This window comes from Pteropus vampyrus, unplaced genomic scaffold (assembly GCF_000151845.1).
Source record: "Pteropus vampyrus isolate Shadow unplaced genomic scaffold, Pvam_2.0 Scaffold76, whole genome shotgun sequence".
NCBI lineage: Eukaryota > Metazoa > Chordata > Mammalia > Chiroptera > Pteropodidae > Pteropus > Pteropus vampyrus.
In genome coordinates, this window is record NW_011888857.1 from 6,208,772 (window position 1) to 6,226,787 (window position 18,016).

Sequence of the window (18,016 nt, forward strand, 5' to 3'; positions counted from 1 at the left end):
TCTCTATTCTCAGAGGTGGGACACTTTACTCTTCTGTTTGGGCATTTGGTCTTCTTCACATTCTACAAAGGGCTCATCTTATGTGTTTGGGCTCCCAAGCACTTAACATTACTTACTGTTATATATTATGTTCTTAATAAACATTAATTTAATTCATATATTCTTATTTGTTATTAAACCAATGAATTGCCAAGTTATTGCTCTTGCTTGTTGCCAAAAGTGTCATTTATAGCTCGGGGTCCTTGGGTTTAGGAAACTAAACCCTTACTGCAGGAAGACAGTAAGTTATGAAAAATGTGGCCTCACCAGCACAACTATGCACTCCCTTTTTATACCATACATCCTGGACTACTCCACGATAATTGGATAGCTCCTGCAACAGAGGCCCTGGATTAATTGGGTTAATTTCCAATAATTTATGACAGGCTTTCTGGCTCTAGTCTCTGAGAAACAGAAAAGAATCAACCTCCCAGCGTCCTTCACTTGTTCTTCCTTTCAGAGCTCAAATGAGCAGAAACATCTTAATGACAGTGATTGTCTACTAAAACTTTTGGTCGTACTAATAGTTCATTCACTCTCCTCTTTGGGATTCCTGATAAAAAGTCATTTAAGAAACCCAGATTTTATTCTCAACCTTCAATAACGTAAGCCTGTCTCATCTATTCCTTTGTTTTATGAATTTGGCTTTCCTTAAGCTAGGCACTCCAACAGAACTGTTCTCATCTGAGAGTCTTATTCCAACAGCATTGCTTGCTCTAACACCAGAGGGGAGAATTATTTTAAATATTTTCTTGGTTATTAGTTTCATGTAATATTGCTGTGTTGTCATAACCTTATCTCCTCATTCTTGAAAATATCCAAAAATAGCAACAAAAAAACCCTCAAAATCTAACCACAGAATTGTTAATAATTTTATTTACATAAACAGCATAAATTCAATTGGTTCCATATAAAGGTGGCACCATATCTTCCCTCACAAAGTGAAATTCATAATCATCCAGTTGTCAACTGGGCTTGAAGGAAACAGATATATTATTATGCATTTTCCCTTAATACCATAGCATGCCTTCCTTATTCCATGCTTTGGTCCCCTAGGCCTACCCCCTTTTCAGTTCCCCTGAGATGTGGAGACTGTTTATTTATTCAAAATCATTTAGTTGTAAGGCAAGCTCACTTATTCTAAATTTATTCTTATATTACTATAACCTTGGTTTCACTATAAATGAGGAATAAGAGAACCATCATCACCCACTATTTACCTCTCTCTGCCAGTTTCCCTTATATGTCCTTTTTATTGGCAGAAAAAAATAAAAATAAAAACAACTGAAAGCAGTCACTATCTGCATTTGGTGGAAGATTTCTCTTTCACCAGTTGAGACTCCTCTTCCAAAAGCTCTAACACCACAAGCATCTGTTTATGGGCACTGTGCTCACCACTAATCCATAGACATTCTATTTTTCAAAAGTCTGTTTTGTTTCTCCCCTTCCCCGAGACATGCTTCTTATTTTATTACAAAACACAGCCAGGAAACTGATGACACTTGCAGAATGTACTATGCTTGTACAGATCAAAACACTACATCAGTTTCATTCTCACTTGGTCCTCCACTTAGCATTCTGTCTGGCAACATCTATTTTCCCAGCCAATCACCTTTTCATCAATTCTTCTGGATAAACACTTCCTACATTCAGCCTCTGAAAGATTATGGGTAGACAAAAGCAAGTGTTTTCCTGAAAGAGCAATTCACGCTTTTCTACCAGAATTTAGCCTTTGCTTGGTGCTAGCTGGATTCATCCACCGAGTTCCATGGTGCAACCTAGGCTTCAGAATCAAAGGCTGGGGTCCAAATCCTAGTCCTACAATGTACTGTAGCTATAAGAGATGATGGACAGAGGAAGCCACAGACAAAACCATATAAATTTTGTATTATACAGGTCTCGAGAATATTTTAAAAAATAATCTTTATACTTTTAATTCTTTAAAGAGATAGTCACAATAAAAAATTTTCAAAGTGACTATTGATAACTTTATGTTTTCTTAATATTTGAAAGTGCTTTAAGACATAGCATTGGCCCAGAATGAATCTCTTAATTGCTACAATGATTATAAAAATAAAATAAAACTTTACCAATGATTACTACAAAATCATGACTAACCACCTTATGACTCTGAAGATTTTCTTACATGTATAGATATTTACAGCTCAGACATGATTAAATCTTTTGATCTTTTGTGAATTCAAGAGCAGACAAAAGTGACTCTATTTTTTATTTGGCATGTCAACAAATACAATTTTAATTCATGTATTTTTTTTCAGAATGTTTTATATTGGTTAGGTAAGCTCATAATCATGATGAAGTTCTCTCAGTTTTTTTGAAAGACTGATGCTGGGTTGGCAATAAAATATGTAATGTGAGTATTGTTGCTTGCTTTTTGTTTTTCCTTTGTTTTGATTGCACTATTAAATAATTGTATCACTTTTGATAAGTTTCTTAATATCTAGGAGCCTCAATTTACACATTCATAAAATGAAGGGCTGACGTAGAAATTAAAGACACATTGAAATCTAAAATGTTATGATTCTGACAGGTTAATTCTATCAATATTTGACCACTACCACTATTTGTTTTCTCAGTCTCGAAGTATCACTACATCCTTCAGTAACCCTGTGAAGACATCTAGCCCTTTGGCCTCTTCCTTTGCTTCCAGCATCGACTTGACTTCACTTCTTTCCCTGGTCAGCTTAGTACCCATGATCCATTATTTCAATCACTGTGTCACCAAACCCAGTTGAACAAAACTGTATAGAGAAATTTCTTCAACCTTCTTTTTTTATTTCTTGGGAGAAAGTTCCTTGCAAGGGGAAGAATTTGAGAAAATGGTAGCCCTTGGTAATACAAGAGCTAAAAATAAAGAAATGAGGATGTTAGTTGAATGTCATCATAGTGTGATTTGGAGGTTCACCTAAATAGTAGACATAATTCCTTTAAAAATAGCATCACTTATTTAAAGATTAAAAATGTTTTATATATTCTCTTTCTACTCTCCTCCCCCACCCAAAAAAGCACAAGGAATAATGAAGCAAAGAGTCTGATTTTTTTAAATTGATATTGACCTCAATCACCTGGCTGAGATATCTGGATTTTCCAATGTAAAGTTTATATATAAGTAACTTTCCACCTCCAAACTTCTGCCTCTGGCAACCATCAAACTATTCTCTGTGTCTATGATTATTATTATTATTATTATTATTAATTATTATTATTTATTTTTTTTAGATTTCACATTTAAAAGAAATCATAAGGTATTTGTCTTTCTCTATTCGACATATTTCGCTTAGAATAATGCTCTTGAGGTCTTCTTCGATAAATACCCAGAAGTAAAATTGCTGGGTTATAAAGTAGTTCTATTTTTAATTTTTTGAGGAACTTCCATACTGTCTTCTATAGTGGGTACACCAATTTTCATTCTCACCAACAGTGCGTGAGGATTCCTTTTCCTCCACATCCTCACCGACACTTGTATTTCTAATCTTTCTGTTGGTCATCTGTGTTATCTTCTTTGGAAAAATGTCTATTCAGATCTTCTGCTCATTTTTTATTTAGATTAGCTTTTCATTTGTTTGTTTTGCTATTGAGTTGCAGGAGTTCTTTATATATTTTGGATATTAACTCTTTATTATATATTTGATTTGCAAATATTTTCTCCCAGGCTGCTTTTTAATTTTGTTGATGGTAAGAGTCCAATTTTAATTATTTAGTAAGCATTTAAGCACATATTTAAGTGCTTGTTATGTGTAAACCACAGTATAAGGTCATAAAATACATGCGAACCTTGCCTTTAAAGTGGTCACCTTCAGAAGACATGCACTAAGTTCAAGGTTTGACGATTTACTGGAATTATTTTATTGTTGGTAAATATCTAAGAGTCACATAAAATAATTATTAATTATAAATATCCCTATTTTTTAAGCTCAAAATATTCCCTAGTTTGTTCTCATCACTTAGCCCATGTCCCACTGATATAAGCTTTTACCTTACCTATCAATTAAAACAGTGACTCTCATTCAGCAAATATGCCATAAAAAATATTCTAGTGAGAGACACCCACCTTCTAATTCATTGTAGTTTAAAGGGAAACACTTCTTTTGGAGTACTGAGAACTATTTAACTGGCAGAGAATTAGAGAAGTTGTCAACAAAGAAAACAAAGCTACTATGACAAAGCTTCAACATCTATTCTCCCTTTTCCTTAGTAACGAAGCCCTGATTTTTACTGGAATACATCGCCCACATAAAAAGATAAAGTCTCAGCTTCCATTTGATCTGGGTAAAGCCATTGTACTTTCTAGCAAATGAGAAGTATTTATAAAAGAGAGACGGTATATCCTTCCCCCAAGCTGCTCTTTAAAAGGGTGATCTGAGCTTTAGCAGCCCTCTCGGACCATACATGCTGGCAAGGGCCTCTGCAGAGCAGAGACCTGGATGGAGCCTGGGTCCCTGCTGACAGGGCCAACTTGACTATTAGGCACAGTGGGCATAGTGCCTTGGTCTATAACACTTTTAGGAGCCTACACATTAAATTTAAATTTAAAAATAAATGAGTTAAGTAAATATAATATATTAAGCTATAATACATAATATTAACATTTATATTGATATATAACACAGTCACAAACATTATACATATGCTTGATGGAGTTGATAAAGGTAAAAGTACCTCAGGACCACAAAAGGTATAACATAGCCCTGCTTTCTGACCATGGAGAATAAACCAGCCCTGCATTTTCTACCTGTTCATTTCATGTGAGAAAGAAGTAAACTTTTATTTTGTGTAAAGTACTGTAATCTGTAGTTCTCTGACACATCCAAAAAACTGAATCTTAGCTAATTAAAGTGGTAAGGCCTACAGGCAGGTATCCACATCAACTTACAAAATGTACAAAATTATAAGACCTAAACCATGTATGACAAAAATGTCCGATACTGCATATGCACCACCTCTTTTAATTCTGCTAGGCTGGTACCCTTTGCTTCATCTTCCAAAACTGAAAACAAGGAGTACCACAACTTAAAACCAGGCTGCTTTTAAGCACCAGACTCTGCTCTTTTCTTTAAGGCACAGGAGTTGCCAACAGGAATGTTACAAAATGCATTTTTGTATTTCCTCAAAACGTATATGTTGAAACTTTAACTCTCACTGGGATGAAATTAGGAGCTGGGGCCTTTGAGAGGTAATTGGGTCATGAGGCTAGAGCCCTCACTCTGAGATTAGCGCCCTTATAAAAAGAGACCCTGGAGTGTGATTCCTCTCTCTCTCTGAATTCTATCACATAATGATGCAAAGAGAAGACAGCAACAGTCTGCAAACCAGGAGGAATGCTCTCACTAGACACTGGATCTGCCGGTACCTTGATTTTGGACTTGCCAGCCTCCAGAACTGTGGCTTAAGCCATCTAATCTATGTGGCTTTGTACGGTAGTCCAAGCAGACTAAAACAAAGCAACTCTGTCTCTTTTTACTGCAACTTTTTAGGTCCCAAGGTAACTCTGAGACTGTGAAAGTCGAGCTCAGAGCCCTGGATCTGGGCCACCTATCTGTCATTACTAATGATATCCTTATCGATAAAAAGAGGTTATTACTAATTGCTACACAGGGTGATGTGGAATATATGGACATGTATACAAATTTGAATTTGAATTGTATAAAATGTCAGATATTAAGTCTCTATCGCGTGATGCCTATTCCCCTCTTTCAGGTCTGTCCTTGAGAATTCCTTTAATATGATGTCAGCTGAGAAAAAGATTACATAAGAAAAGTAGTTACATTATTAAGTTTTTAGGTCCAATGCGCTTAGGGAGGAAAGTGGACACATAGGAATCATTGTAATGATGAGTGGAACCAAACCAACAGTAGTGTATTATCAAACAAAACCTATTTTAAGGATAAATTCTCAGAAAAATGTAAAATATCTATGTGTACTATATATAATTTACTAAAATTGTATATATTATAATACGTAGTATGTATACTATATAGTTAGTATTAGGTACACACATGCATATATGCATAAACATACATCCATATCATGTATATACATACAACATATATAGGTTAATTATTATGATGTGAAATCAAGCCTTTTTTTAGATATCAATTTTGAGGTGAATGCTTCAGTCTATATATGGGTTAAATCTAGAACAGAGATATGACTATACTGTACTTTGTGCTTCACAGTGCCATCTTCTGACTATCTGTGGAAGTGCAATTTCAGTAAAAACGTTAGCACTTCAACTTCCTAAGGAAAATCTGGCTGCTCTTATTACTATTATTATGGTTATTATTATTATTACTATTAGTAGGTCAGCATTAAAAATGGATTGAGTTCAAATAATGAGTCTGCTGCTTTTCACATCTGTAAAACAAAAGGTGACATTATTTAGAGCGTGAGGATGCTATGTGGGTTTCCATACAAACAGGGCATAAAACTATTGTTCACTGAGACCCCTGGCCCACACATCCACATGTGTATATGATACAAGTCCCTTTTTTACACTAGTTTCCATGGATTCCAAACAGCTTCTTTCTTTCTGAGTTACTTCCCAAATGCCTGACTTGGCAAATTTTGGTGTTAACTTTTATTGTCATGAACCTGGAGTTCATGAGTTCAAATTCTACCTCTACCTTGCAGCAATCTTATAACCTTAGATATATTAACCTCTCTAATCTTTAAGGTCGTAATCTATAAAGTACCTTTATGAAGTATGGAAAAGCATTAAATAAACCCACCATAGAGAACTGTGTGGTACAATTTTTATACATAGAAAACAAACAATAACCTTAAACTATTGTTGTAACTTGAAATTTTAAATTATGAATCCAAGCAGTTGTAATAGCTACCTGGAATCAAACAGGTAGAAAAGCCGCATTTAGAACGCAGGTTAGTTTGATTCCTACCACATGTTCCTAAGCCCCATAGTTAAAATTTGGATGCCATCTGGAGTTATGCACTGTAGCTCACTGGTGTGACTTCAGAAGACAACATCCATAAATAAAGACAATATTATAAAAATAAATTACTTCCTTCCACAATAAAAATAAAATAAAATAAACATTATTTTAGTTAAAACTTTAAAGACAGCATCTTCTGTCATCTTTGGTTGTGTGCTTAGAGGATATCTGACAGGTGGTTACATTTTTCTTCCCTTCTCTCACTGAATAAATCTGAACCCACAAATGAGGCTGACACAGACTGACATCTGCTCATTCCAGTGCTCTATGTCTACACTACACACTAGGGGGCGCTGTAGCATAGTGGTTAAGAGCACTACTTACCTACCAGTTTATAACTTTGGACAAGTAATCTAACCCCTGTGTGCCTTAGTTTACACCGTATAAAATAGAGGCAACATCGGTAACAAACTCAGAAATTTATCATGAGGATTAAACAACCTGCTTTTAAGGTATTATAAAATTGATAATAAATTGTTATTTATTATCATATCATCATTTGAGTTCTTTCTTTGTTACTCCGGGAGAGCTAACTGTTACGCAGAGAGGAAATGAACTATAGCGTTATAGGTGTCATAGTTGTACATTCTGTTTAATACCGAAAATTAATTGAAAACAATTGTTTTTTCGCATCTTGCAAACAAAACTGCCGTTAATGGGAAGAGGTGGGGATGGGGTAAAAGACCAAAATTTTATTTTTACCAGGCTAAATATTATTCTACTTGGTTTGAAAACTCAGATTTCCTGCCCCAAGTAGAAAACAACAAGCATTTATATAGCTTCATGTTTAGGTCTTGGTTTTAATGAAACCAAGGTATAACTTTTTATGATATAACTTGAAGTGATAAATGTGAGGTGGGAGGTGGAGTTAAGTTTTCATTCTTTTCGATGTATCTGTAAGATTTCACCTTGCTGTCAAGTGCTTCCTAAATAAAGTATGCCCCCTGATAAATCCATGTGATATAGTTTTATATCATTTAGTTTATTTGAGCATTTTCTCGGCCTTTTGCAGAAAGGTACATGAGGCAGAGAATTATTTTCATGTAACTTGACTGATAAACACAGCCTGATATATGACAAGATGTTACATTTATTTATATACATGTGAAAATAGGTGTGATTTTTGTCAAAACATCACCAGTTTTTCCAAGCTCCTAGCTTCATCTACAATTTCCATGCTGAGTAAATGACAAAGCGATTAAGGTGTTCTAGACTCTATTGTTCTTAAATATTGCAGCGGTGATTTCCAAGCTTTCATGTACATTAGAAGCATCTGAGTTCCACATTTAAGTGAAAATTATTTGTCTCCTTCCTCAGATAATTTAATTCAATATATTTGGGATAAGGACCAGGAAGTTGCCTTTTTAACAAGCACTTCTGGTAATTCTGATTTAGGTACACTGAGGATTATACTTTGAGAGACAATGATCTGAAAACATGTATGTTTTCTATACAGAAGTATTAGAATTAGCTGGCAAATTTTTATATTCAAAATAAAGGCTTCGATTTGGCATTATTCTTAAAAATAATGAATTTCTTTAGCTAATTTATTTTAAGATTTTAGGTAGCCAGTCCTACCTCATGAAAAATAGTTATTTGCCAATGTGGTTTAATTTCAGCATTCTTATTTGTATTATACATTATTATTTTCCTTCAGTATGTATTTGTACAGAGATCAGTTTCTATAGGCAGTGCTATAGTTTCATTCGGAGAGTAATTCTCAGAAATGAGCTAGGATCTGATCACTTTCCACCTGGGAGAATATGGCTAAGCATTTAATGTGTCCAAAATTCAGTCTTTGTAGTGATAAAACATATATAAATATAATGTATTATAAGGAAACAAGGGTTAAGCGACAGAGAGTAAGCATCTAGCATAATTCCAGGGTAATAATCCTCAAAAATATTGGCTGAACCTCTAATTTTCATGTCGTCTAAAAGGACTGATTGAAATTAAAATATATATAAAACACTCAAAAGGGATTCAATATCTTTCAATGTTTTTCTAAACTGTAGTGTCAGAAAAAGAACAGTTTGACCCCATTTTTATGTGAACTTCTTATTTGTAGAATGAGCTCACATTTCACTTTGTGGCATCTGGAAAAAAAAGCTACATGCTCTTAGCAATAAAGCTTCCTCAACCATATCTGCTTCTTGCCAACATGTCACTTCAATTTTTCAGGCATTTTCTTGTTTCTTTTATAATTCAGATCATTTTGTTTTCTTTATCCTGCCCAATACTAAGGGCTTAGTTTACTGCAAGGACCAGCAATGAATAGTTGCAAACATTAGAGAAAAGAAAATTAAAAACAAAACAAAACAAAAAAATATATAAAGGCAAGTACTGGAGAACTTTCCTTTCTACTCCTGCCATCTCGGTCTAATCACACAGCATCCAAAGAGCCCTGTGTGCTGGGTTTCTCATTTCCCTCTGCCATCTCAGCTCCTTCCCTTCTACCATTCTGTGGAGATCATGACCAGCCTGACCCCACTGTAAGACCACTTATAAAAGTCCAGGAGCCTCAACTTGTCAAAAGGCTTGTTGATGTTTATGCTGTCCTAGTTTAAGATATGTCTCTTTGGTCCTGCCATCTTAAGGTAAACTTGAAAAATGAACCTTCTTTTAAGTCATTAATGTTATATTATGGTCATATAATGTAATAACTATATTTAATGTTTAACCAGGTTAGCAACATCATCTGGAGCTTTTGGATTCAAAATAGGAGCTATGTCAGGTAATACAGATTTTCTTTTCTTTTTTTCTTGAGAATTCTATAGGCGTTTAAATAAGTTCTCCTAACTGATATTGGTTAGGATGATCCAGAATTGACTTTCACATTGGCCTCAAATCATTTGCATGAGCTTGGAGGAAAACATATTGAGTTGTATTTCTCTATACACACTAGCTTATTCAATCCTCTTGACCAATCTATGAGAGAGATACTGTTATCACCTCTTTATTGATGAAAAAAAGGTGACTAAGAAATGTTAATTGACATTTCCAAAGTAAGATGAAATCTATGACTGTCTGATCCTAAAAATGTTAGATAAATATAAATTGCTCATAGGCTATGATGAAAGTATAGAAACATATAAACCAAATGAAAAGCAGTGTCGTCAAACATCAAAGTGGGAAGTGAACATATTTAGAAACTCATTTTGGTAAGGTAGTTAAATATGCTGTCATTTGAACAATACCCAACAGTTGCAGCATAGACTTAATAGAAGAGAAATATATAAGCAAATAGCTAGGTAGGAACTATATTTATAGGAAATAGTTTCAATGAAAAAGATACCAAAGGCATCAAAAATATCATCTTACAATAGAACTGAGAGATCAACAAGAACCATCATAGGTGTATCTCTTTTGTACAAAGGTGAGAACTCATTAATGACTCTGCTTTGAATATTGAAAATGACCTAGAATCTTTTTTTAGGCCAGCTCGCTCTTCAAAAAATAATTGAATACAGGTGAACAAATGATGTTCAACAACTCATTACTATAATTCCCTTTGAGTATACCCTGTTCTATCTTGATTACACGTGGTCAATTAGTTTTAAAATTAGTTTATACTCCACAATAATTAAAATAGTTCCAAATATATTGTATGTACCAACCATACAAATGTGTCTTGATTACAGAAGAGATATATCATAGAGAACAGTCAGATGACAGAACAGAAAGTGGATTGGGGCTACTTCTGTGTTCTCGTTTTGGTTTTTCTCTCTGGCCTTAGACAAGTCTCAGTCACTGGAACTCAGCTTTCTCATCTCTGAAATGAAGGGCTTTGGACTAAGACGCGACCTTGTATTCACAGCATGTTTCCCAATAAGGGACTCTTTAAAGTATACTCAGAGATTAAAACACTCTAAAGCAACACCAAAAAAGTCAAACATAATTGCAGTGCAGTCACAATCTATGCTATACAATGTTTCCTGGCATTTATGAAAGCATTCTCAGAGCAGTTTACTTGGTTGACCTTCAGCTTGTATCTGAATGGAATAGTTGACTTTTGCTGTTCTTTGCCTCTTATAATCATGAAGCAAGATTCTTAGATATCCCACTAAAATGTGTCCTCTATCTGATGCAAACTCTATGATCTATGCCTTTTATTTCCCCTTAGCAGAAAATTATACCCAGTCCCATGATCCACTCAATTGACAAATGTCAGCAACACACATTCATACACACAGTAATCTATGGCAAAAATATATATATATTTTCATTTAATAATTAGAATTTCATGGCACAATTATGCGTAGTTTGTGATAAGGTATATACAAACTAGTTGAGACTAGATGATTTCTAAAATTGTTTTCAAAACTGGGTTAGTATAAAATCTCTTTTAGATAATGATTCTTAGGACATGTAACACTTGGGCTTCTTTTATATCAATGGTTCTCAAATTGTTCCCAAAAGTAGGAAAAAAATCTTAGTGTTACCTTTTCTTCCTTATATTTTCTAAATGTCTGTACCTTTTATAGATTGCTAATACATGATGAAATCCATTAACAAGTAGAAAATAACGTGGTAGAAACTTTTATATCAACCTTGCCCATGTAGTTTGAAAGTTTCCCTTTTTGTTCATTGACACCTGTCCTCAGGGCTTTAATTTCATATTACAATGTATGCTCTAGAAATGCAATGAAATTTGAAACATATATAAGTAGCTAAATATATACTTTAGTGCTAAATCACCTTCTGTGTGATTAGATTAAATATTGCTGTTTTTATAGCATTCACCAAAGTACACAGCACCATCTAGGAACTTTGCCACCAAAACATTTTTGAAAGAGCCAGCCTAATTACCAGATATTCCTAATTATTTCTCCTGCTTCCTCTCTTCTATGCCAATATTTTCTTTCTTTTGGGTGATGACTGTGATTCTTGTTAATTTTGTGTCATTCCATTGATTTGTATCCAAGTTTTCATTTATTCTCTTATGTCTAGATCAATCACGGATCCAAAGATTTCATGAAAATGGTAATAACAATATAGTAATAGCTGCACAGTCTGATCCCATCGAGTATGGTAAAGTCTTTTCCCAGGTGAACTCCTTCAGTCTTTACCACACCCTCTCAGGTAGTTTCTATGAGTAGAGTCCTATGTTCTACGTGGGAAAACTGGACAGAGGTTAAGAAATTTACCTAACATTACATAGCTAGGAAGTGATGTACCATATTAAAGTTGATTATAAAATATAATTTCTCTCATTGTCCTTGGAAAGCAGAAGCTCCTTTGGTACTCCTTAATGGGCATTATTCATTCTTTCCTCTATTCACACTTAGAACTTTGTTATAAACGTTTATTTTTATCCACTTTTGTCTTATATATAATTATTTCTGTACATGACTAGATTATGGGGGCATGCATTTGTAACTATTATTGTATTGCCCTGATGCCTTATGCAATAACTGACTAATTGCAGGCACATGTTTAATACATGTTCATTAACACAACAAAGATATCTCTAAAGGTTATAAAGACAAATTTAAATGGATTTTTTGGATTTCTAGAGAAGTAAACTTAATATTAAACATTATGTTTAATCATGTTACTTAAATGATTTAGCCCTATTTATTAAAGGAATTTTCCTCTATAAGTCAGTCAAAGATAGGCATACACTGCACAAGTAACAAACATGAGAAAATCTCATTTCACAGAACCATATACTGCTCAGCAGTTTTAGTGGTTTTTTGCTTCCTGGTCGTTAGGTCACTTTCTTTCTTTGAATTATATAGAGTGTGGCCTAGGGCAACTGTACAGTCAAATCATAAGTGGTTGAGGGGTCCCTTTCATTAGTCATAAAGAAAATTTAAACTATAAAGATAATCCTCCAAGAAGTCAGTTTAAAAAACGTTATTTGAAATAGGCAACTAAGGTCCAGAATTGAAATTTGAAAAGTCTAAACAGTTGCTTGTTAATATCTCTGTAGCTTAGAAAGGACATGTTTTTAACTAAATTACATGGAATGGTGTAATTCTTATCATAAAAAAGTATATGTGGGGTCAGATTAAAGTGTGTGTGGCAAAATTCACTTTGTACGAGGCTTCAGAAAATAATCTCATATTATTTCAGATTAATTTGGGGGCGTTAAAGTAAAAATGCTTCTTATATCAAATTTACTTGCTTAAAAATAAAAACTTTTGGCGCTTACTGTGTCTTCATTGTGATTCTCACCTTTTCTTTATCCTATACATCAATTTGATTCTGAGGTTAGATTAAAACACAGAGCAAATAGGAGCCTGGGACATCTTCAATACACAGTACCCTCTAAAATTAGATTCCAAAGTAAACATGTGGTGTGACTGCTGATCAGAGAGCCCAGGGGAGATCTATAAGGTGACTCTTATTGCGAGGTCTATAACCAACCATCTGCTTAAAAGTTCTTGCTTGATGGAAAACCACCAAGAAGTCAGTAGACCTTCACTCTTCCCCTGCCATGCTTTTCTCCCCATTAAGTAATTTAAAACTCAGTAAACCAAAGGCATCAAGGGTAGAATCACAGCATAAAGGAACAGAGGTTCAGTAGCCTAAAGCACAAGGTTTCTCCAGCACTCCATGTGTCCCTTTTCACTGAGAAGTTCTAAAGACTTTTTTCACCCTACTATTCCTTTCAATACCTGTACTACTTCTTTCTGAAGTGAATTGCTGGCTGCCTTGGAATCGCAATTTAATCCTTCTACAGAACAATGCTATTTAAAAAGTACAGTCATTCTACTCTGCAGCTATTAAACCAACACATTTGTTTTCTCTGACCACATTTATTTTACACAGGTTAAATGTGTTTTTGTATTAACTACATTATTTACAACATTAACTTATATTTTCTGAACTTATATGTGTACTTTCTAAACAAAAGAGAAAATATATTAGGAAATTAAACAGCTCTTTTTTAATTCTATGGGGTTTATCAGTAAAACAGAAAACAATTTTTGACTATTGTTGAAGGTGAACATTCAGTTTTCTTTCAAGACAAGTAAAGTAATTCTGATTACGAGGCATTGATGTTTACTTTGGTGAAAAATATGGAATTTTTGTGCTTCTGCAGCTAATGTTGGTACAAACAGGTAGGAATGAGGAGCAAACAAAAACAGAAAGCTATTCAAAAATTTGTATTTAAAACTTAGAATTGTTTTAGAGTTTTCATTCCTGTGCGTAGAATACTATAATATAGCAACTTTCTCTAATTGCTCCATTCATTTTAGTGAAAACATTCCTGCGTTCTAAAACAGAACTGAACTTTAGCAAAGTATTAAAGAGCTATGCCCAGAAAAAACAATGTCAAAACAAATACAGATCTACATTCCTCACACTTTGAAAAAAATTTGACAATTTGAGACAAGTGAGAAAACCCAAAGACTAGAGGAAAATCTAGCAAGAGCCACATTCTACTAATGTATTCAATTTAATCTAAGCGCGTGAAATGCCATTTACTTCACATACAGGACCCACTAAGAAACTAAGTTAACAGAAGTCTTTGGCTAGAAAACTGATGGTCACAGGTGGCCATGGCTGAGCTACACAGTTTTTCTCAGCAGGACAATAAGCGCACCTCTACTGGTACAACTATTCTTGCAAACCTGTTCAGTTTAGGTTCTAATCTGCACATTAACCATACATCGACAAGAACTCTTAACTGTTGCAAAGAGAATGGCCTTCTGTTAGAGTTCATTAAAACATAATCTCTTCTTGCAAAAATGACATACTGATAGTACCATATTCATTTTTAAATTTGCTCACTGTCACAAGGTCATCTGAGTATATAGTAAAATAAATTACTACAGAGTAATCACAATAACAGGACATGCCACTGATTATGAAAAGTTCAGTTTTAATGAACAAGTCCAGCATGTCCTTTTTGTTGAGTTAGCAAGAAGGCAAATTTAAAGACCTGTCATGGTTTTCACATACAAATGACATTGAAGAAGTTTAATATCTAAAGTAAACTAGGAATGACTAATTCTAGTTTTTGTTGTAATAAATATGATGACTATTTTTTTAAATTATCCTTAAAAAATTAACACTTTCATAAAAGGGAAGATGATTGCTCTTTGTCTCTCTTTGTATTACATAACCAACATTAAAACTTCAGAAGCTAAAGACTGTAGAGCCTTCTGAGTCACTTAGATTATAGCATCCTTATAAAGCAAATGTACTTTTGGAACACTAGAGATTTTTACTGTCTTTAAAAATCACTTTGGTCTAGGTTTTTATTGTTTAAATATTTATTATTATATGTAATGTTGATAGACATCTACTTAAGTGTTCAAACTTTGTTTTCTAGAAGATTCCACATGTAATTATTAAACCACAACACAACAGTTTAGAATAAAGAGCAAGACACTTCAAAGAATAACTGTGATGCACACTATGCATGGAGTTGTTTACAACTAACCACACAAATTAAAATGGGATCTGTAATAGCAGCAAATTATTAAAGTAATGGGTAGCAAAGTGATTTTAAAATCGTCTGTATTTTGTGAACTGAAGTGACCAGCAACCCTCAGAGAAAGTAAAAAACAGAACTCATTTTACTTTAGTCAGGGAAAGTCACCTGAGCTTTGTTTGCAAGAAAACACTAAGTTCATCGACTATGTGAGCTAAATCTAACAGTCCTCATACTAAAAGGAAAGTTTGGTTACAAGAGCCTGAAGGAGGATATGCAGGTTAGGAAAGGACTCAAGAATTTTATTGCCTTGTTTTTTTGTTGTTTTTTTTTTTTTTTATAGATAGAGTTTTCTTCATACTTTTTAATTTCAGAAGTAGAGATATAACCCTTTATCCCCTTTCATTTTCCATCAGATGCACAATCAGATAATGTTTCCATTCACATAGATTTGAAAAGATCTTCACCCTGTGTGGGTTATTTTATTTTATAGTCGCCAAGGGAAGGAGGTTGTTGCCAATATGATGTTAAGGGCATGCAAAATAAAGTCTCAGTCCTGGGCAATGAAACAGTCCACCCTTGTGTTGCTCTTGTGGAAGAAGAATACAAGCCCATGACCAACTTTGGGACTTGATCAACAGTGGGGAGTCACAAAACTCTTTTCAATCACTGCATTTTAAACCTCCATTTAATAGCTCCTCTGTACTGGGGCTTAAAGTCCTATCTATGGCCAGTGATGGAGTACACAGTACTTAATTGTTTCTGACCTGGGTCTCTGCATCAGCACTCTGAGTGTCTTCTAACTTTTAATCACCTTGTATACTCCTTAATTAGACCTGTTCACAAGACAGCTAAATGAAAATGCCTTCCACTAAACCTGCTCAAGACGTTAAAACAGACCCTTTCACAAAGTCCAGGAACTTTCGTGCAAGTCTTGCCATCTTCCAGGATTTATCATTTTTCCCTTGTTCCCTGTACCTTAAAATCTGACACACTTCGGGGAGGAGGAAGCCCTGTGACTATTAAGACAGCTTCAATGTAAAGACACTGCCTGGTGACAATTCCCTCCTTGTCTCTCTATGTTCTTTATTTTGGTCGGTTACTGAGTGGTACCTTTTGCTTTTACTAGTGCTGGAAGGAAAGAACATGCAGTCTGTGGAAGGGAAAGCTTTTGGTCTCCTCACTGGGCGAAATGCTGAGACTTTCTCCAAGGACTGGGGTAACTCGAAAAGGGCTCTGCTCTCCTGAAAGGATTTCAGAACCCTAAAAAATAGAGAGACTCTCTAACTTGGGTGGGAGATACAAACAGCTGAAGTGGCTGTCCTTGGCCCCCACAGGTGACCTGCAATAGGACCAACCTGCCAGCAGCGCCCCTTGGCTCAGGTCCCTCACGCTCCCGGACTCACCTAGTGCTGAAGACCAGCGCAGGCAGGAGAGGCAGCAAGTAGTGTGCTGGGCTGAATTTCATTCTGTCGCCTGCCGGGGTCCTCCTTCCCTCGCTGCCTTCGCTCTCCCTCGTCGTCCGGGTCCTGTCGCTCCTCGGTGCCCGGCTGTGTCCGCTAACGGAGATGAGCCCTCTCCAGCAGGTGATGGAAAGAAACGGACAAACGGACAGACGCCTCGCGAAGGCAGGCACTGAGAGCGAGGAGTATCTTTGGGAGTGATGTCACCAGCGGCGAGTCGAGCCCTGCCGGGGATTGTTCGGCGCCAGCGCTCCCGAGCCCGGAGGGCGCGTTGTCACTCGCGCTGGAGGCGGTGCGGGGAGAGGGGGTGGGGTGCCCAGCGATGGCCCTGCGCGCTCCGGTCAACGGGCTGCGCTCAGCCGGCTGCTCGCCCACGCGGGGCTGATCATTTATTCCCGTTTTCCCCGAGGATGGGGAGGAGCGGAAAGAGGTCGAGGAGAACTCTAATCTGCCAGTTGTTGAACCAGCGTACTCCGCAGGAGGTGAGACAATTCACTGGGAAAGACTATCAGACGCTTAGAGTCACAGGCAGGTGTCCCTCACCTGATTGAGCCATGTTTGGAAGAACGTCGCTATGGAGATAATGTTTAAAATATTATTCTAATTAAAAATACACAGTGATTTGCCTGATGCGGAATGAAGGACAGCAAGAGTAAGCAGCGTCCAGAATATACCCTAAGCCTATAACGCTATCGAAAGCTTCTTAGTCCGCACATGTGTACTGTAAAGAGGTTTCAGGACCAGTAGGACATCTGCTGCTTCTGAGGTTGGAAGATTTCTGATCTCCCTCTGATTTCAATTTGTCCACTTGTACTAGCAACTGGCAGTGGGGTTGGAGCTGGTGGCCCAGTTTCACTCACCTGAAGAGGCCTTTTCTTCAGGTGAGGAGACATAACTGAGTAATTCACCAACATGTTAACAGTATCGGAAGGCAGGAAATCTTATATGTCATTTTATTTTCTACATTTTCCAAATTCCTATGATGGACATCTGATATTTAATAAGCTTTATTTTGAAAAATTGATTAGTAAAATTAAATAACATAACTCTAATACAAAATAGCATTTTGCAAAAGCAATTCTGGAAAACAGCCAACTTCATCCACTGATGTTGGATTAGGATTTTTACAACCTGGTATGTTTTTGATATAACAG

The 18,016-nt window shown here is 35.7% G+C and overlaps 1 protein-coding gene across 4 annotated transcripts in view; it reads right to left on the reverse strand.

The window, feature by feature from the left end:
• Positions 1-17,589, reverse strand: part of LUZP2 (leucine zipper protein 2) — a 415,565-nt gene extending 397,976 nt beyond the window's left edge. For 2 of the 4 annotated variants that reach the window (XM_023532082.1, XM_023532081.1), the window contains exon 1: positions 16,806-17,405. Coding sequence is in view for 2 of the 4 variants with exons in the window: in XM_011362583.2 (XP_011360885.1) it covers positions 16,806-16,867 (62 nt within the window). In the remaining 2 variants the exon portion in view is untranslated. Of the gene's footprint in view, positions 1-16,805 lie in introns of all 4 variants that reach the window. The other 2 variants (XM_011362583.2, XM_023532080.1) reach the window with 2 other exon arrangements.
• Between the last annotated feature and the right edge of the window lie 427 nt (positions 17,590-18,016).